This window comes from Notothenia rossii (genome assembly GCF_949606895.1).
Source record: "Notothenia rossii genome assembly, chromosome: 11".
Lineage (NCBI taxonomy): Eukaryota > Metazoa > Chordata > Actinopteri > Perciformes > Nototheniidae > Notothenia > Notothenia rossii.
This window is the reverse complement of record NC_136910.1, coordinates 21143898-21166019: the sequence shown is the minus strand read 5'-3', so window position 1 is coordinate 21166019 and position 22122 is coordinate 21143898. Positions and strand designations below refer to the sequence as shown.

The 22122-nt window shown below is 41.0% G+C and overlaps 1 protein-coding gene across 2 annotated transcripts in view; it reads left to right on the top strand.

Moving 5' to 3' along the window:
• Positions 1 to 12773, top strand: part of map2k6 (mitogen-activated protein kinase kinase 6) — a 34064-nt gene extending 21291 nt beyond the window's left edge. For both annotated transcript variants that reach the window (XM_079660607.1, XM_079660608.1), the window contains exons 8-12: positions 1626 to 1753; positions 2576 to 2653; positions 5029 to 5168; positions 6135 to 6180; positions 6637 to 12773. In XM_079660607.1, the coding sequence (XP_079516733.1) occupies positions 1626 to 1753; positions 2576 to 2653; positions 5029 to 5168; positions 6135 to 6180; positions 6637 to 6714 (470 nt within the window). In that variant the 3' untranslated portion in view covers positions 6715 to 12773. The remainder of the gene's footprint in view (positions 1 to 1625; positions 1754 to 2575; positions 2654 to 5028; positions 5169 to 6134; positions 6181 to 6636) is intronic.
• Positions 12774 to 22122: the final 9349 nt, after the last annotated feature.

Here is a 22122-nt window from a genome sequence, read left to right as displayed (position 1 = left end):
ACAAGCGGAGAACGGAGTAACTTGACGTCACAGCAGGCATAACAACAGCCGGTGTTTCTTGTGAGGGTTTTCCCCGGGAAACCAACACAATACACACAAACGCAAATATACACAAACACCCACACGTCAGAATGAGAATATGTTTCACATGTGACTTATTCAAATTGCGAGTGATTGAGTGAAGAAAAAGTTTGAGTGGCGCTCGGAAAAGGAAATTGTTGAGGGAAAAGGAGTTTCGAGACAAGCAGCTATTACAAAAAATGCCGAAGCTTACAGGTTATTTTAAACCTGTAGGCCAGGATGAGGAGGAAGGACAGATGAGTTCTGTACCGAGCGGTAGCGGTGCCGGCCGCGGGGCCTCGGAGACAAGTAGGCCGTCTGGTTCTGATAGCGATGGAGTAGCGGGAGAGGAAAAACAGACAGGAGGGACATTATCTGTTGGAGGAGATGGAGAGGACGACGAGGACTTGCTACGTGGAGGGGAGCCAACGGCAACCGGACAAATACATGAGGGAGGCCCGATACGAAAAGTGCACCAAATTGAAGCATTTTACTTTAAAATATTAAAAAAATCTTCCTGGGGGGGTACCCCCGGACTCCCCGAGAGGATGTGAAGTCCACCCCCCCAATTAAAACATGTTATAATACTAGATAAATGTGAAGCCTTTTTATATAAGCTGTCCACCATGTCAATATGTTTCTCTTTTTGTATTGTATTGGTCTTTTGTAGAGGTTTTTCATTGCCAGCTAAAATCTTGCCGAGGGCAGCAAATTGGTCAGAACCAGCCCTGGTGTCATCCCCACAGCACCCCCCATTTGAAACATGTTCCCACGGCTATGGTTATGGATCAGTATCAACAGTCCTGCCAGTAACGTTACTATATTATCAATGCTTCTTTAGTTATAGCCCGATATAGGATAGCTAACTTTACAATGTTGTGATGTGACGTTAGCTAACATTAACTGTAGCTAACGCCGGTCACTCACCAAGATAGCTGCCCAGTTTTCCACTGGTTCTCCTCACACCACAGCTCAATTTCTCACCGATGGCCGTTATTTCTTCTAATCCTTGGCTGCTCCTGGTCTCTTGGACGCCTAGCAGGCTCATAATTATAAGGTTGTGGTCCGTTATATGCATTTGAATATTCATGTTCAACTTCTTCTGTGTCTCCTGTGTCGAAACTAGCATTGGGATCCATGTTTATTAATACGTTACACCGGCTGCTCTCCCCCTTGTGTCCCCCGTGTTACGTCACATGCGGGAGGTCACGTGCCGAGGCTTTTTTATGCGGAAGTGAACATTTCTTACAAAAACGACGCCAGATGTCACTGTAGTGTATATTTCTGTATATATTTTTGAAAATCTAGTATATTCATCATTTTCCTACACATTTATTCACAGGTGTCTTTAACCTGGAAGTTGCTCTTTAAGTTAAAATGATGCTTCTTCAAAGGTTAATGCTTCCTGTTTCACACCTCTGTGCCCCGCCATTACCGCTGTGTTGCTCTTTTTACAGCTTCATGTGATGCAACTAGAAGTGACAAAAATAACACAAACACAAAGAGAGACTTCTTTAAAAGTGGCAGCACACAAACTAAGTGTTCTGTTTGCTGTGTTGTTGCAGACGTGAAGCCCTCTAACGTGCTGATCAACACGCAGGGCCAGGTGAAGATGTGCGACTTCGGCATCAGCGGCTATCTGGTGGACTCCGTGGCCAAAACCATGGACGCCGGCTGCAAACCCTACATGGCAGTAAGTACAGACTGAGAGAAACAGGTTTTACAGCTGAAAATCTGAAGCTTAATTTTACCGACACAAAATCAGCATCTGAATCAGCAGCTGAATCTACAGCGCTCCCTGGAGTGGATTTCAGCTGATTTCATATTAAGTCAAAGTAATAATAATTCAGTGTAAAAATACTCTGATACAAGTAAAAGTTATGCATTGCTAATGTTACTTAAGTAAAAATAAGTATTAGCAGCAAAATATACTGGATCTACTGGATATACTGGATATTGGATCAGAAGTACATTCTGGGAATAATACATACTATTATATAACTGGTTTATAGTTTGTCATGCATTAATGTGTTCATCATTCTAGTTTTGAAGCTGGTAAAGGATGAGATAACTCATTCAATAACAGATCAATAACTTTTGATTCAGTCTTTATAAAAGTACATCATCATGAATTAGTTGATTCAATGTTCATTTAAAAAAAACATGACTTGTTGTAAAGAACATTTAGTAGGATTTGATTTCATAAAAATGGTGGGATTTGGCCATGAGGACAAACTCCATAAGTTCACAAACACCTTTCAATAATGAGACCAGCCTCATGAGTAGACCGTCCCTCTCTCAGTCTCTCATTATTACCCGCACACTTATTGAGCCGGGTTACATTTTAACCCGCTCTGCCGCTGGTTGGCTGAGTGGTTTTTAGGGCAGGTTAGCGCTGAGGGAACATCGTCGTCTGTGTGTGTACAAGAAGGTCAGGATGGCAGGGAAGCATGCAGGTTGTCTCTGACAACCGCTGCCATACGTGACATCATCATTCCTCCCCTCTGTCCCGCAGCCTGAGAGGATCAACCCTGAGACCAACCAGAAGGGCTACAGCGTTAAATCTGACATCTGGAGTCTGGGAATCACCATGGTAAATCAGCTTTAATGATTTTTAACTTCTCTTTTCTGATCTCTTCCTCCATCTTAGTTTTTCTAAATGTATAAAAGTCTGTGAAGGGTGGGAATCATTCATAATAATAGATAAATCTCGTTCTATGAGGCATGGCTCCAGGAGTGTCTAGACGTTTTATAACGAGTTGTTAAATGATAGCTTCTCATTTGCACATTTCAAACGCAAAACCGAGAATATTTTGGATTCAGCAATCTATTCCCCATCATTTAACCTCCCCTCTGCTCCTCAGAGTGATTATTAGCAGAGAATGTTCCAGCACAAGTCTCATTTGAATGACAATAAGAGCGCTAAGTGTTTGGTGGGCAGCGGAGAAGAGCTTTTAGATGAAATAGGTTAAAGAAGAGTTCAGATTTCAGGGTGAACAGTGTTATTATGAGTAATTTGAAGATTTGCATGTCTTAATTTTGAGAAATCTTCCAAACTGGGCTAGACAGAAACTAACACTTTGGAGCAACTGTTACTCCTTGAGAAGAGACGCTTGACAGTTTATAGTGAAAGAACTATTATAGGAATTTTTAATGATTATTAAGGTCTTTGGTAAAACAGTAAGATATATTGTGAGTCCCTGAGTGGTTTCACGTGCTTACTGATTTTAGAAACCTGAATAATACGGCGGTCAAAACATCAGCACATATGTGTAAAAAAATGATGAAATGAGTGGTATTTCAAATAACACAAACATCAATTCACCTTGCATATAGAAATAACCTGAAAATACAGGAATGCTGTGAGTCCACAGACGCTAACACAACTAAATACCAACACATTAGATTTAGTTGACAGGTTAATAACTGAGGGAAGCTTAAAACTGATTATAGTAATTAGCGTGTTCCTTTGTTGCATGTCCAAACTAACATTCATGTCTCCAATTATATCTGAAATATACAACCAGAATCTAAACTCAAATAAACAGTTACATATTTTTAGAACACCATTATCTTGTCGTTTTTCTGAATACTACACGTGAAGATATTCAAATGTTTTATTCTAAGAGTATAGCATTGTATTTAAAATGATAAATGTCTCTAAACCAGGGGTAGCCAACCCGGTGTGGCCACTTAGTCGCCCGCAGGGGCAACGTGAGTCGCTCGTGGGGCATGTTCTAAAATAGCTTGCCAAGCAAATCCAAAATGTAAAAAATACACAAAACAAAAAAGGAAATGTAATTTAAATAATCTACCCTATGCATAAACAAAACCTCAATGTGTGTTGCAAATTGCATATTTATTTATTGCACTTGACACACTCACACACATGGCGTAATTTCCAGTGGGGACAGGGGGGACATGTCCCCCCCACTTTTCGAAATCCCGTTTGTGTCCCCCCTTTTTACAAATATGTTTCTTATTTCTTCTTCTTCTTATTATTATTATTATTAAGCAATCATAGTTGTAAAAAATAAAGTAAGAAATCATTCCAATGTGTACTATAGGACAGTTACAAAAAAAAATAAACAGTTTAAAAGGGGAGTGATTCGTAAAATATGCATAAATAAGAAGAAAGAATGCTAACTAGGTAACATAAGAATAAACAAGTTTAAATCATTTGTTATTGGTTGTGATCATATTCTAAAGATGTTTGGATTATTGAAAAGTATACAGCTCCCTTTCATCTGAGTGTTGAGAGCTGTTTCCATAAATTCATTTTGTGCTCAAAGTGCACCAGATTGATGCATTCCCGGGGGTGCATACCCCCGGACCCCCCTAGAGGATGTGAGGTCCGCCCTCAAATAAAGCAGTTTAAAATAATTAAATTGCATACATTTTCTTTTAGTAAACACTGAAAACGGGTCCCACAGACTCAAACAGCACACAAAGGTTAAAGGTGAGCATATCATAATGTTCAAATATGCTAAATATATACACTGCAAAAAACAGTGAAATCCTCACGTAGAAGCTGGAACTAGAAAGTATTTATTTTTTGACAGATAAATTACCTAATAAAGTTTAATGGATTATCAAAATTGTAATTAATTGGTATTGTAGTCAATTACTCAATACAAAAATGTAAGAATTAATTCACCATTACACACTGTAATTTATTACATTTTAATAATATATCTCCACTTTAATAATGTATTTGTTCATTTATTTATTTGTTTTGACTGTTTACAAAATAAATAGAAGTCCTTTTTGGTTCTTGTATCTATATGTTTCTCATTTATAGAGGTGGGGTCATTGGAGGGTTTGTCGGAATTTTTTTTTACTGACTAACTATGATGAATAGTAAGATCTCTCATGTTCCCTTCAAACCTGACATGCTCAGACCAAAAAACCTGAATACTGCTGTTCTTGCACGGCTCATGTTCTCAGTGAGAGGGATTTCTGTTTCAGATCGAACTCGCCATCCTGCGCTTCCCGTACGACTCGTGGGGCACGCCCTTCCAGCAGCTGAAGCAGGTGGTGGAGGAACCCTCGCCCCAGCTTCCTGCAGAACAGTTCTCCCCCGACTTTGTGGACTTCTCCTCCCTGTGGTACAACCTTTTCTCTCAGTTAGTCTAGCCAGGAAACATTCAGTTTCATATCATTTTTCTTACACTCAAGGCTGATCGGCAGAATCACTCTGCCGTACGACTAAGGCTCATTAAATCAGATAGAAATGTGTGTAGAACGAAGCTGATTGGCCTTACATTTTTTTACACAATTTCCATACTGTATTTAGTTTTTTTTAAATGAAAATAAGAACAGTGAGTTTAAAAGGAGGTTGAACAGAATACAGAGTGAAAACACAAATTACACATAATCATTAACGTTGATTTTGTTTGTTGCTGCCTGGTTTAATCCCCTGGTGATTGTTTTTATTGAACTGTAATTCCTTACTTTCCAATGCAGGTACTCATCTTGTGGCTTTACACACATTTCTTTCCCCCGACACCAACAGTGTTTTGAGCAAATTTGAACATCCTTTCTCCACAGGAGTATATCACCCCTAAATTATAGTTTTTTAAGTAATTACTTAACCAGCGTTACCTTACAAAACTGAATAAAAGTCTGTTTTTCACATGCCTTTATATAAAACAAAGAATCCAAAAACACTGATTTATTTTTCTTTGAAATAGGGGCTGCATTAATAGTATTTTGTATAGTAGCTTGCCCAGATGTTTACAGCATTTGAGTGAAAATGCATGTGTTTGGGAAGTGGTTAGCATACCACTGGATAAAAGAGGCTTGTATTTTAGTGCACAAGTTATGTGTGAGTTTGTACATTTCTCTTTTGTTATATTTCTGTCCTTATCTTGCCATTGATATTCCGATTGTTTTGGAGTCATATGAGAAAACAAACATTTGTACAACAATTCAAGGTACCACAGAGTGAATATTGATACACAATAAAGTGTTCCTTTATGGATGAAAAGACAAAATAATGACTTTAATGCATGGATATGGTGTCGTTTATAATGTACATTTATTCGGTTAATCTTGCATTTTTCCCTCCCCAGCTTAAAGAAAGTTTCAAAAGAGCGGCCGACTTACACAGAACTCATGGTGAGTGTTGTATTTTTTATATATTTGTTGTTGTATTTTCTTTATTCTGCTGTTTAAGCAGATGCATGCAACATGTAATACTGTTAATCAGACACTGGAGGGTGCACTAGGATCTATATTTCCTCCCTCACATAGTGAATGAGTTAATAAACTGTGATGCTTCAGTACATACACGCCAGTTCTCATATCACACTTACCTGATTAAAATTGATTCTTAATTAGGGCTATGAAAAAAAAGTATAATATTGCAGCATTTAATGATTTAGGAAGGGCAACATTCAGACAACTTATGTGTTAAAATACCACTTTGAATTAATTATTGTGGAGCTGCAGAGATATCCAGGCCTACTAAAGCACCCTTATATCTTCATCGAATCATTTCAGTTACAATATAAGTGGAAATAATCACGAAAAGTATTTTTTTTCAAACTGAATTCATGTAATTTCTCTCCTCAGCAACATCCCTTCTTCACCTCCCATGAGGCCAAAGAAACCGACGTGGCTAGCTTTGTGAAAATCATCTTGGGAGACTGAGTGTCCACGGAAGGAAGGGAGGATCTGTTAATAAGAAGAAATACAAACAAACAAAAAAGCACCAATCGCAGCCTCTGTTACCTGCAGCCTGCTCTCACCCCTCCCTCCAGAAAGGAGCATCAGAAGGAGACGCTGACTCGGCACAGAGAGGAGTTTGCCCCCATTATATCCTCTCTTCATTATCTGACACGGGAAGGGTGGGGGAGACAGGTTCCTCACACATAATCTGGAATCATTTAAGATATCTGTATGCCCCTGTGCACCGCCTACTTCTCATACAGTCTTTTTGCTAGTGAAAAGAGGTGCAGATTATATAAAAAAAAGATGAATGATATAATGCTATCTATGTATAATCTAAATGTTTGTATACTCAAAGCTAGTGTTGCATCGGTTTCATTGACTGCATGTACATAATATATCTCGGGGGGGAAAAGAGGAATTGCAGAGTCCGACAGTCGGATATATGCAGATTTGCGGCCTTCGCTTCAAGGCCTGAAATAGGTACTGCACACCAACTGCTTTCCCTAGATTACAAAGACTACCTGTTTTAGGTGTGTGTGTGTGTGTGTGTGTGTGTGTGTGTGTGTGTGTGTGTGTGTGTGTGTGTGTGTGTGTGTGTGTGTGTGTGTGTGTGTGTGTGTGTGTGTGTGTGTGTGTGTGTGTGTGTGTGTGTGTGTGTGTGTGTGTGTGTGTGTGTGTGTGTGTGTGTGTGTGTGTGTGTGTGTGTGTTTAGGGCTGCGCGATTTTGGGTGAAATCAATTTTTAGGTTGGGATAAGGATTTACTCTCACTATTCTGAGGGTAACATTGTATTTAAATGTTTCCTCTGCAGCCTCGTCATACCTTATGCTCCTGTTATTTATGATTTTGGGGGCAGAATTAGTGTCATTTTCATACCAGGTACATTCATTTTGTCGTAGCGCTTTGATGCTAGCAAGACATTAGCACCTGCTAATCGTGCTAATATCTGAAACACTCGGTTTTTCCAAGTATATGTTAAAAAAACAACTTTGACTCAACACAGTAACTTCATTAATTCTGACACTTTACATGTTACAACATTTGTAAAACAGTCCCCAATGGAAATGAGTTTAGGGAAAACTAGCAGCACTTAGCTTGTTGCAGCTAATGCCCCCGCTAATGCTAAGATACGAGTGAAATGAGATCCTAGCTGTACGTGGCGAAATCCGTTAAATCATGCATCCCTACTTTGCTCACACATTTAAAAGTGATTTATATGTGAGGTGTGTGTTGACATTGTGGTCAGTTGTGGGAGAATATTGCCCATTTTCTCCTTGTTGTCTGTACTGAGCCAATCACAACTCTCTCCACTCCATGTTCAACATGAAAAGAACTGGACATTATTATTAATATTATATTAATTATTTGTATTATTTAGATCCAGGGTTTTGTCCCCAGATATATTTACTGCAGTTTCTCTTATTTATTACAACTGCTGTTTTCCGTCTGAAAACTTAAGCGATTCTTTGGAGACTTCTCTTGTGTGTTTGTTTTTGTTGTGTTCTTCTTGGCTCAAACACGTAAATGATTTGTAACTTTAAATCTAACTTGCAATCCTTCTATGTGCCTCTCTTTAAAAAAACAACAACTAGGAAAATAGGATGTTTTAATGGGGATGGTGCAGGGTTATCAGCCTCTCCCATCATATCCTCCCTCTTCACACGGCATCATAATTCCACTTCCTGTTTGCTTTTATTACTCTGCGTTTCTCGTCAGTCTTTCTCTTTACTCTTCTTTGTTGTTGCCTTGGCTTTTTTCTCATGGTGGTGTCTGATGGCAGGAAGTGTCAGGCTGCATACACAAAGCTCAGCGTTGGTTGTTGTAATGTGATGACAAAGTGAAAAACTTTAAATACTGTAAGCGACAGGATGGCAGGGTATTGTCACAGTTGGATGTTGTGGATCATCTTCTTGCCTATAAATATTTTGTTACCAGGTTATCCCTTGGTGTTTTGTGCATTAGTGTTTTTATGTCTCCTGTCAATTTTTTGCTGAGTTTAGTTTAAAGTTGTGTGGTTAATGCTGAAAGGCTCGATTTGGGATTTAAAATAGGAAAAAGTTCATTGGAATTAAAACAAGCTCAGAATTGTTTTCTTAGTTGTTGTGGTAAGTTTCAGAGAAATCATAATTCAGGGACCTCGAAAACATGGCAGTCCAACAGTGTTAAAATAAACAGGGTTTTATGAAAACAACCATTTTTTCTTAAATGTAGACAGGACATCCCCAAATGGAAAGCAATTGTTCCAGTAGAAACATGACACTGAAACATGAGACAAGAGCTGTGTAAAGATATGCAAAGCTGCATTAATGTATGTCTTTATGGTCACTTTGACAGTAACATAAGTTTCATTATTGACATCTTATCACCCGATAACATTTGGTTTGTTTTAAAGGTAAAGTTGGTAAGATTTGGTTGTGTTTCCAAACATTGTTTCGCTCTTCACAAACTCTGTTTGCTGTTTAACAGTGAAGTTGTTGGGCAAAACCAAAACAAAGCTAAAAGAAGCTCAAATGCAAAACAGCGTCGGATGACCCAGATTTTTCTGGAGTGCCTACATTAAAAAATATTGATCAGAGCAAATTTAATTGTTTTCTGATGCTCTTAAAAGTTTGTTTACTATGATACAATTATTTCCACAGCAGGAAATAGGCCTATTATTTATTATTTTCATTATCATAAAATCAACTACGTGTGCATACTATTGGCATAATCTTCATTCGCAGTAAATGCGATAAACAAAACTATTGCACATTAGGCCTTTAGCAAACTAAACAAAGTTGTACTCAAAGGTTCAGTTATGTCTTTAGCACTTTTATGTCCTCAAAAATGTTATTCTGTTTTCTGTCGCCATTCAAATTTGTGTCCTCAGTCGGCTTTGTCGTTTCAATGCGTTCACATGGGAGTATCCTGTTTTGTATCAGACAAACTTTCCTTTCACCTCTCACACCAATATATGCTCCCTGCTTGACTCAGGTCCCTCACAAAGCTTTGCTGTTCGAGAAACTCACCCTCCTCCATAAGTTCCCCTATCTAGGTAACCAAACTTTTCATCACAACCAGCACATGACACACAGTGGATGTGGTTGAGCGCTTTGAACGTTTTGCCCCTTTCCTTTCTTTAGTAATGAAGCTGAGTCAGAAGATAGGTGGCATTCTGATAGCTATTATGTTGAGAACATGACAGGCTTCTCATCAGTATGTTTTTATGCCAAAGATAGGAATATACTGTTGAGAATCTGTAATTGACCTCTATTACATGATTAAATTAGACAAATTACAGTCAGTTTCCTCAGCGAGGACTGTCACAGGTTAATCCTGATCAGTCATGTTTGATTTTCTCTGGAAAAGACCCGGTTGAACCCTTACGGATCTCATGATGAGCAGCAGTGTCCTTTTTGTTCCAATTACAATTTTTGCAAGCATGACCAAAGAGCATAAATAGAAAAGCGATGGCTCACTTGGAGATGGGACATTTTTCGATGTGTGGGACTGTGTTTGAAGCTGCTAAATAAGCATTAAGAAAAAAACTAGTCCAGATTCCCTTGATATCCCACCTGTAAAATATCATCATCAAATATCATCACATGCATGGTCTTGTAGCGTTGATTTTGGTGTGTGTAGTATGTTTAGGTCTATTAAGTGCCTGACGATGCTTTTTTGTGGTTTAAACACTTTTTTCCGTCTTTGTGAGTGATGCTTAAACACTTTTTTGGTCTTTTTTCCTCTCTAGCACACACCACATGTTGCTGTGATTGTTTGCACTGTACTGAGGAGCCATATCGCAAAGTCACATTGCATGTTAGTTACTGTCATTTGGATCATAAAAGGTTGCACTGTAGGTGGACATTGTTTCAGTTTCTGCATGGTGTTATAAAGAGATTGGAAGTCAAATCTTCTGATGTTTTTTTTTATTGAATTTGCTTCTTTGTAAATTCTCAAATAGTGTTTTTTTTCTCACCTACACCTATGTTACTAGTTATTTCGAACCATATCTTCTTTGATTCACTAGCTGACATTCTTCTTCTTTACTGTTGTCAATTGCATGTTGCTGCAACAACTGTCGATCAGTGGAATAGTCATGTCTTTTTGCGAGTGCATACTAAGCAAAAACATTGTCCAATAGTGCTACTATTGGACAAAAACACTAGAGAGAAACAAGTGCAGCACAGTTGGGTCGATCAGCATGACAGAAATGAATAATCCATGCAGTTCTGTGTGTCAAATTTACTTCTGAAAATACCCACAAGTAAATATTACAAATACATCAATATTATGGCCGAATGGGCTTTATTTGTGAGTTTAGTTTTTTTAAAGAACAGTATCGTTTCCCAAGGCACCATGCAAAAATGGACTGATTTCTCAAAGACAATAAAATATAAATACCACTCTTGGAATAATATTATACTGTCTCTTTATAAATTAAATGATTTGGATTAGAAGCAAAATTCCAAAATTGATATTAGGGCTGGTCAATATATCAACCTAATATCGATATTGCAATATGAGACTAGATACCGTCTTATATTTTTCCTAATTTTGCATAAGAGTTGTTGTTTCCTGGTCTTAAACGTTACAATGCAGAAAATCTAGTTATTTTCTCAACAATTCCGGCTGTTAATAGCTTTCAGTTGAAAGTCTACATTGTGCTAAGTTTACAAAGCTTTGGCCAGTACCAACTAGAATTTGAAAATGCACAGTATCCACCTAATAATTATAGTATTAAATGATTACATTTTTAAGGTATATATTTTTAAAGGGGCATTTGTCCCATTTTGTACACTCGGTATCCCAAAGCTGCACTCAGAACCTTTTAACTCCACACTCAATGTGTATTTGTTCTGCTCAGCAAAAAGCACTTCTGGTCACAGTTGACTCATATTCATTGTAGAGTAATGAGGAAACTCCAATCACCTGTCGCATGGCATTTTCCTGTGTGTGTGTATTTTTCTGAGGGCAGCGCTATCTTTACCCTTCTGTTGCTCTCCGGGAAGATAATGAAGCGAGTCACGTCATTCACACAGATTAAAAAAAGCATATCCCCCAACTTCTTCAAATCCTGCATTAGGAACAATTATTTTCTTTGTCTCAGTCTCTTTTACATGTTGCATTCACATGTCTGCCTGCACGCGGGAATTCCCGCCTGCGAGTCTATTTGTGGCCAATGCTCACCTGCTGAGTAAACCTCTGTAGCTGGGGGTTAACAGGGGCAGGACGTCCGAGTGGCAACTTTCCTTCGCGGGCGATTATTGTCACATCCCGCCATCATCCCCCTCTTAACCTCTGAGGTAAACAAGGTCCCAACAACGGGCACGTACTTCTGGATGATGCACTGGTGACATCCAGTTGGCGGGAGGCTTTTTACTGGAACAAGGCGCCTCATTTTACAAGTGGAAGTCCCAGACACATTTGAGACTTGGAGAGAATCAAAGGAAATGTAGCTTCTTCCTCATCCTCTAAATGTGTCACAGGATGAATTCAGAAATATCTAAAAAGTCCCACTTCCAGCCCTTTACAGATCCGGTTCTGCCAAGATATATTTTATGTAAATCTGTAGTTTGTGCATGAACCGTGCTGAGGTTTTTGAACACTTTGTTTTACCCAACTATTCTTGCTTGGAGCGTTCTGGAATACTACGACTCGTAAGCCTTGGAGCTTCTGTCTCTCTGTCGCAGGTGGTAAAGTGCTGGTACACACAGCTGTATGTGACTTCTGATGTTGCGGTGTTGTGTTCTTTAACCGGGGTTATCCGGGCTAGTTCGCCACAGTAATCTGTTACCAGAGATGCTACTGTACGTGGAAGAGGGTATTTTGTTGCTGTCGGGTGGGGTTCGGGGAAAGGTAACTGTGGCTACAGCTCCTTGCCCCATGGAAAGTGAAGTTCTCAGTATATTTACACATCTCTAAAGCCTCTGCTAAAGACTGATGACTGTTCATTAAGATGCTAAATTAATTTCTATAAATATTTTAGATTGCTCAAACTGATTATGTGCAATTGTAATGATGGAAATTCAATTAAAAAAAAGAGGTATTTTTACACAACGAGGTCTGTGTCTGCTCTGTTGTTGCAGTTTGAATTTGTTTGTGGAGCAAAATGTTCATTGTGCTTTCAAAGAACTGTGACGCAAAATGGCGTCCAACTAGCCTACTTATCCAAATGACAGAACCATGGATGTATAATAAGAACTGGATACAGCGTGGGAGGCGGGGCCTCATTCATTCCTTTGAGAGTTGCTGGCGCATGATGATAAAATGGCCCAACTTTTGAGAGAGCCAAACGTCACAGATTACCCAGCATGCCTGAGAAGTACCCGTATGTGCGCTCATAGCGCATGCGCAACTTTAACAAGCACGTCAATTTGCGTACACGTAACAGCACCGCACGTTCATGACAGCATGGTAATGGCTTGTTTTTATGATGGATTTGATATTAACGAGGCGGCCGTTAGCAGCTAGCGGCTAGCTAGTAATTATGCTAATGTGCACATCAATCGTTATGTACTTATATTACGCTGAAACAGGATCTAGTGATATCCAAGCAACAGAGCTTCATTTAGCATGAAAGAATTATTGCACTGTGTATATATATATATATATATATATATATATATATATATATATATATATATATATATACAGTGCAATAAGCTTCTTAGTGCAATAAGAAGCTACAGGGACGTTAATCTAACGTCGGTTATATTAACTTTATTTAATACAACATTTACGGTACAAGATTTAATCATACAGCCCATGTAGTATAATATTTTACAAATGATGAATTACAGCAAACATGTGCAATATATCCATTATTAAAGCTCCGTGGGATGGCAGTGAGACGATATGGGTCCGTTGTTATTGTGCATCCATGGGTAAAGATAAACGCATGTAGTGCTGAACCTGCTGAACAAGTAACATGAACGTGCCGGGCGGCGCGGTCCCGTGGGTTAGATGCGCGTTCATAATGCAGAGGGATATAACTCTCAGAATAATGTTATTAGCACATTTTTACAACTTGAGGAACGAATGTTTTTAATAAGGGCTATACAAGTGTTCATACTGGGTGGTTTATTTAGTTTAAAAAAAATTATCCAACGATTTACAGACCATTCTTTCCCCATGTAAGTCAATGGGAAAAAGTGTTTCCGGACCCAGCAACCTAAAGGAAGTGTAGTAACGCCGTTTGGCCACAACGAATACTCTACTCAGAGTCCGGCGCACTTCCTGGGGACTTGGACAGAACTCATAAAGGTCAGTAGTGAGGTCAAGACATATTCTTGGAACACTAATTTACGTGGATCAAGTCTTGTGCTAATCCATAAAGCAGCCTACATGTCATAATATTTCAACAGAAGTAAAAAAAAAAAGCCAAACTAATCAGGGGTAAATTCTGTGGAGTCATTACATATTTTTACTACATTTTGTGAGGTTTCATCTGACAACTGAAGAAAATAATGTCTGAACCAGTGATCAAATATGATGCCAAAAACCATATGGATTGAAATTACTTTTTTTTAAACTGACAATTTAATTGGCTAAAGTAGGAACGTTTTATCCTTGTTGTCCATTCTGTCCGTTTTTTTTTCTTTTTTACTAAGTTGGCAATTATTCGTTGATTTGCAGCTCAAAAAAAGTGAAGAAAATCAGGCAAAAATTCTGTTTAAAATAAAATTCTGAAGCATTTAACTGACTTGTTAACTGTATGAAACAGGTTCCATAAACATGTTGAAATGTAGTCATGTAAATGCTTTTCTTGTGTAAATTATACTTTTCAAATTTGGCCGAATTTTTTCTTTGCGTTTAGATGTGTTCGGGTCTGCACATCACCAAATAGGTTGCTGGGTTTTCTTTCTGTCTTTTTATTGGCCAGGGACAGATGTGTTTGGGTCGTAAACCTCGCCTTCGAGGCCAGAGAAATGTCACGTAGCGCAGCAGGTCTGAAGCGGTGTTCTTCAGGTCTGGGAACTGGGCACGTTGAAATTCCGCGCACATACAGTGTGAGGATATTGCATGTAGAAAAATTGAAAATAAAAACACAGAATCTCCTGCGGACTCTGACAAACACATGCAAGATGAGAGGGTGGGGGGCAGTGAAAAGCAAAATAAACCAAAGAAAACCTAAACAATGTGACTGGACCCCCCGACAAAGCAAACTACCTGTTACCCTTGGTTTCTCACACACCACCTGCTCTGACACACAGTGTGATTTGACGCACATCCCTCCTCCTCTGAAGTCAATTCTTAGACTCAGACTTTTAAGTCTGGAGGGGGATATTCTTAGATCTATGCTGTACCACACAATGTCTTCCTTCCTTTCAGGACCATCTCTCAGACTTCAGAGAGCAAAGGTAATCGTACAGTTGGGAAAATCCCTATCCTGCATTCTTAGAAGGTAAAATCAAATCTGTAGACTTTAAGCACATCAGACCACCTCTCAAGGCTAAGGTCAGGGATCAGGAGATGTTGTTTATTTAAAAAAAAAAAAACACAACTTGCTGTCTTGCATGCTCCAACAATGTGTATTCTCCTTGATCCCTTTAACGTAATTTGAGCTTCGCCTTCTTTTACTGCATCCCTCTGTGTTCACCATTACCTTATTTTAAGTTGCACTTTAAAGGCTTTATCATTCATGTTGTAGTGCACCCAACTGTGCAGCCTGTTGCAAATGTAAGATGTTTACTTTTTTCGCCTTTCAGCTTTCTTAATTCACCGTACGATATTTTTCATCCATAAATGTTGTCCTGCTGTTTGTGTCTAAGACGCCATTTCCCAGTATTGCATTTATAATTGAACTTATGTTTATATAAATATGTATTTATTTATTAATTATCCACGTAATTAATTGAAAATCAGAATGTTGGATTTATTAATTGATCTTTAGATTCTTCACAAACGTTATTTTTAATGTAAACAACCCTTTAATAACTGCATTAGTGATTACCTTCATGTATTGCATCAGTCATAGGTATAATGGGAGTGAATAGGGGCTTGCGGTCTGCAATGCACCGGCTAACTTGACTGTACACAAACCCTCACATTTGCACTATATGTCTCATCCTTGATCAAGAACCTTCAAGATACAGTTTGTGAGAAAGTCCTGACAGAATCAGTTGAGGTATAAATACTCTTAACAGTGCTAACCGCCCTTTTCATGATGACTTTGACTGCACAAACTGTCCATGTGCTAACCAGCTGGTGCTAACCAATGTCCAATTTCGTTCAAGTAAATTGATTTATTTATTGTCCACCACTGACCACTGCATCATTTGGATTTAGTTTGTAACTGAATCCACATACAGTACACCATCCCAGCAAATATACTTCAATCAGGAGAGACGTGATGTATGAAATACATGTTTATTATCGGGACACATGACATGCGGGAATAGTGATTGACGTATTACAACAAGTAACTGTAATGATGTTTTGGCGATTAGGCCCCGGGTTTGCAGGATGATCATTCAGGAGGGAAAGAACCGCTCTGATGAACCCCCCGGGGTCCAGACACTGGTGGTGGTGATAGTAGTTCATCCAATCTGAAGGGAGAAGGTTTCAGCTTGGCCCTGTATTAGGAGAAAGGAGGCGAAGGGGTGGAGGAGGGTTGTACGTTGACACCTGAAATGACAACTGACGGGGAGGGGAGAGCAGATTTAAAGGGGTTAGCAGGTGCGATGATTGGCTAGCCAGGGCGTGATGCCCCTGATCACTTATTGAGATAACGTGTGGCACCCGATAATGTTGTCTTCCTGATTGAACTTGCGCTGAGCTACATTTCAATCAGGAGAGACGTGATGTATGAAATACATGTTTATTATCGGGACACATGACATGCAGGAATAGTGATTGACATATTACAACAAGTAACTGTAATGATGTATTGGCGATTAGGCCCCGGGTTTGCAGGATGATCATTCAGGAGGGAAAGAACCGCTCTGATGAACCCCCAAAAGAAGTCAAGTATGAAGTACTGAGCTGTGGGCAATTCTTACCTTGCAGCTGGCTGCGGAGATCTATGGATGAAATGAGAGATTAACATGGGGACGTGATAAGCGCCGGAATCGTTTCCGGGCTGCGGGGTTAGACATGCGCGGACCCACACGCCGCAAGCTGCACTGCAGGGTTAAACCTAACGCAGACCCATGTCCGCAACCTGCACTCGCAGGGTTAAACCTAACGCAGACCCATGTCCGCAACCTGCACTCGCAGGGTTAAACCTAACGCAGACCCATGTCCGCAACCTGCACTCGCAGGGTTAAACATAACTCAGACCCATGTCCGCAACCTGCACTCGCAGGGTTAAACATAACTCAGACCCATGTCCGCAACCTGCACTCGCAGGGTTAAACATAACGCAGACCCATGTCCGCAACCTGCACTCGCAGGGTTAAACATAACACAGACCCGGAGGTCACAACCTGACGTGTAGGGTTAAACATGAAAACGGACCCGGAGGTCACAACCTGACGTGCAGGGTTAAACATGAACACGGACCCGGAGGTCACCTGACGTGCGGGGTTAAACATGAACACGGACCCAGAGGTCGCTACCTGACGTGCAGGGTGAAACATGGCGCAGACCCGGAGGTCACAACCTGACGTGTAGGGTTAAACATGAACACAGACCTGGAGGTCACAACCTGACGTGCAGGGTTAAACATGAACACGGACCCGGAGGTCACCTGACGTGCGGGGTTAAACATGAACACGGACCCAGAGGTCGCTACCTGACGTGCAGGGTTAAACATGGCGCAGACCCGGAGGTCGCGACCTGACATGCAGGGTTAAACATGAACACAGTGACATATACATGCTGACGTGCTATGAAACCACCACCACCAGTTATAGGCATAATTACCATTTTTATTGTTGAGAGACCTTGGATAGCCAGCACGCGCTGATGTCCGGGCGAATGCGGGATATGAAGGCGGAGGAGGACCACCGTCCGAGTTGCAGGGATGAGGGAGAAATGCCTTGATTGGCAGCAGAGGTGGCTGCCTGAACGAAAGCCCTGATATGCTATTAGGACGCCACAACCAGTTATATGCATATTTACCATAGGTAAACTGAACAGATCTTGGATTGGCAGCACTAGCCGATGTCTGGCGAAGAGGGAGATGCAGACAAGTAATGCACGAGAGCTGTTAGCTGGAGTACAGTAATGCATGAATATCATGACCTGGATTAACCCAAGCCAAGTGAGCATAAACCCGAGAATATGGATGAAGTGCAGATAACCCATACGCTCAGTTAAATACTGAGACATGACCCATGATATAGACTAGCTTTGGGGTCTGCAACCTTTTTTGACCAAAAGAGCCATTTTGCTCCTTTTTCCAAAACATTTTTTTGTCTGGAGCCGCAAAACATATTTCATAGCTTGATAGCTAATAAAGTTGTATTTATTGTTATATCAGACAAAAACTACAGTTTTTTTGCATGTATTAGGCTATTTATTACATTATATAAAACTGTTAACCTCTAATAAGAAACAAAGAACTCCTATAAGGAAAATTAAAAATAATACACAGGCCTACTTTAAAATAAATTAAACACAGCACTTGGGGAGTCCTCTGCACATTTGAAGGGAAAAAAATATTATTAAAATGGGCCCGCTTTGAAATAAATACAACATATTGCTGCACCCTAAAAAGAGTTAAGGTTAGGTAGGTAAGAGTGCGCTAGAATTTGAAAATACACAACCGGAAAAAATATGCCTCTTCCTTCAGACCTTCTTACAGAGTCCCTCCTCCAACACACACGAACACGCATCATCAATGAGGCCACGAGATAAATGTGTGCACAGATGGAAGGCTGACAGGCAGGTAGGCCATCCAATCATTTTAGCCGGCTCGTGCTTTTTACAGCGCTACGGCTTCCAGAGATTAATTTTTGTATGTATTTATTGTCAAAGCATTTAATATATTCATTGCCATCGGGACGTTAAGAGCATTCCATGGAATATAACAAAAAGTGTTTTCTGAAATAAATGACATACCCCATTGAATTATGACTGAAGATTGTCAGCTGTCTTCCTCTCCCGTGTTGTTCCTCGATACGTAAAGGCTGCAGCACCGTTGACAACTTCTCTCTACATATCAAACATACCGGTAAACCAGCATCGTTTGCTTTGAAAGCATATAACTCTGTCCACACAGAATTCAATTCCTGTGTTCCTCCTGTACTTTTCTTTGAGTTATCCATAGTTCGCTCATCGAGCCGGGGATCAGGTTATTCACCCGCAGGAAAAGGCGCTCGCGTGGGACCGTAGCAGGATGTGACGCATATTTGAGTTTACCTAATTAAAACCGTTTTGTTTTTTATTTATGTGTCACAGTATCACCTCAAAATACAAGATACGAAACATTTTCAACCGTGTAACAAAATATAAATAGTCCTACAAATACTTTTATTTTATTTCCTTCTTATTTTTGTCCAAGCTCAAGGGAGCCAGAGCAGAGGGCTTAAAGGGCCGCATGCGGCCCATGGGCCGCGGGTTGCCGACCCCTGGACTAGCTTAATAGCAGTTAAGTGCGCCAGGATGAGTCATAGATGCTGATTGAGTGATTAGGACCGTCTTCTATCATCTGAGAGAGGATGATGGAGGGACACTACTGTTAGATCCAGCGAGTGTGATAATAAATGTGTAAGCAGGAGTGGAAATCTGAGCGTGCCGCTATAGCGGATGATCTCATGCAGATATTCCCCCCTAAAACGGAGGATGTGCCGTGCATGTCCTTAAGAGTCAGGGGAAACTTGGTCGTCGGCGGATGCCACGTCCAGAAACGGGAGATGATGCGTGCCGAAGATTATCCGCATGCAAAGTACGGTTGCCCGGTGAGGAAGAGCAACTGTCGTTGAAGGTGTTTGCTGTATACGGCTTGACGTTTATGTGGATGCGCGCAGTTTGGTTAGAGAAACATTATACCATGAGCTTGATGTGATGCCTAAGCACTCCGGGTGTGTGACTGGGCCTATAGTTCCTCATGAATAGGAACGCTGTGCTCCTAAGGAGTCTCTTCTTCTTCTTCTTCTTCTTCTTCTCTTTCCCAGTTGAGCAGAGTTAGGTTAGTAATGTTGTATTTGAACACTAGATGGCGTAAAAGCATGCATGAGGGGATCTCCCTGCAGTGGGTGATTTGGAATGAGGAGAGACAACTATGAATATTATTAACCCGAATAGCCGGTACACGCGTAGTTTCTCCTTACTTGACTCCCGCTTAAGCTGAAAGAGTTCCGCTAAACGGATGATGGGAACTTTAAAGCGCGTCGATAATATCTGCTTTGAAGAGCCAGCCTTGGCCTGCATGCTATTAAGATGACATTATCTCTGTGCGTAGAGGGGGAACACTGACCTTGTCATCGAGATTGCCCTGAGCTATACCAGTCATGCTAGGGCCTATGCTGAAGCGAATAGTGTTGTAATGAGCAGTACGCTTGGACAAAGTGACTAGAACGCAACCGCACCTTGAAATAATTATACAGTCGAGCAGCACTGAGATCTGTTATTGTGTAGGAAACTGTTTAATGCCGCAATGATAGTGACAGTAGTCAATGACTGATTAGCTCGGTTGCTAGCAACGTCACCTGTAGGATGCCAGATAACCTTAATGACGGTCTTGTGATGCGGACGGCATAAATCCATACTGAAACATGTCGCTAAGAGATGGGAAATATTTATCGGCTGCTTATGTGACGTCGGACAGTGAGTGCTTAACGGCGACTGCTGGCGTGTGAGTTAAAGATGAAATAACTCTGGTGCACGCGCGCTGCAGCACATGTACCCGATGCGTCACGGCGTTCTAGAAAAATATAGTTTGAAGAAGTAGTTCTGATGAATCTGCTTTGTATGATTAAAAACTACTCGACGCAATCCTCTATTGATGTTTGTTTGATGGCGGTATTGGGAGAGAAACGACGATGTAAACGTTACGTCATGACGAGATATTTAGTGGATCAGAGACTGTGAACGGATTTGGACAGTGCTGCCGACGAGATGTTGTTGTCGCAGATTCAGTCGTTGGTGCACCGAGAAACTGAATATTTCTTAGTGGAGACGAAAATAAATAAATAAATACGATCATTCAGTCAATAATCATTAAATTAATATTGGGAGTCAATTCCTAATTTATTTAGTATCTGGTCGTGTCATAAACAGGATAATGTGCAGCGACTTGGTCATTGAGGAAAAGAAGCCCGACGAAACACCATTCATTTCAGGTAACACTGTGTTGAAGCTTGAAACTGCGTTAGTACTGACATTGTAATGGGTAGCAATACCCGGCTGCATTAGTAATGCATTACATTCTTCGTACGCAAAGTAATACGTTGCTGAAACTCCATACTGTAACACGTTACACCCAACACTGCCTGAAACTCACCTTAACCCTGAACTAAAGGTAGCAATGCAGTGTTGAACTTCCTGTCGGCTCCCAGACCGTCGTCGAGGAACTGGGGGGGGATGACTCTGTGTCGTCTCCCAGGGCAGAAGCAACGCGCTTCGGGTTCAATAACCCATTTAATCGGAAAGACTGGAGAGAGCGAGCTCTTCTTGGGAGGTTGTTGCATTTATTTAGCTCTTCTGTTCGCAAGATAGCTTCGCAAGATCGCAGACCTTCCTTTCTGCTGCCTCGTTTACTTCTAGAAAACATGTATCCCGCTCGCATCGCTCTGCACGCGCCACACCCCTCTCTTAAAGGGGTAGCGATTTCGCTCTGCATGACCCGAATGTCATAACAATATAACGAAACATCTCATGAATTTGTTTGAACTGCCTCTTGCCAGCGCTACCCTGACGCCTGTTTTAGAGGTGAGGCGCAGGAGGAAGTAGCGTCAAGGGGATGTAGCTTAAGCCCTGCCTGCCTGCGGGAGGTGTTGTGGTTGAAGCCAGCAATGGGTAAAGCTTCGCATGCGATGAGGGCCCGTTCTGCGTAAAGCCGGAAGCGCCGCATTTAAGCGCCCGGATGCCAGTGATGCCCTCTCGAGAGACTGAAGTCGTGCGTCAATGTTCCCGTGAAGTAGGCCACTTCCATTAAGCCGGAGGAACTTCCGCGGAGCCCGATTTCCTTGTCTTACCTCCCGCATCCGGGTTTGCGGGGCGGCCGGCTGGAACCGCTAGCCGACTGGGGAACGCCGCCTGCAGCTTAATCCGCAAGACTGCGGAGCTGATGAATAATGCCTGGAGCTGGGACGAAGCCCTGCTGCTGCTTGTGCGTTGACACCTGAAATGACAACTGACGGGGAGGGGAGAGCAGATTTAAAGGGGTTAGCAGGTGCGATGATTGGCTAGCCGGGGCGTGATGCCCCTGATCACTTATTGAGATAACGTGTGGCACCGGATAATGTTGTCTTCCTGATTGAACTTGCGCTGAGCTACATTACTTGGACATTGAAGGCCA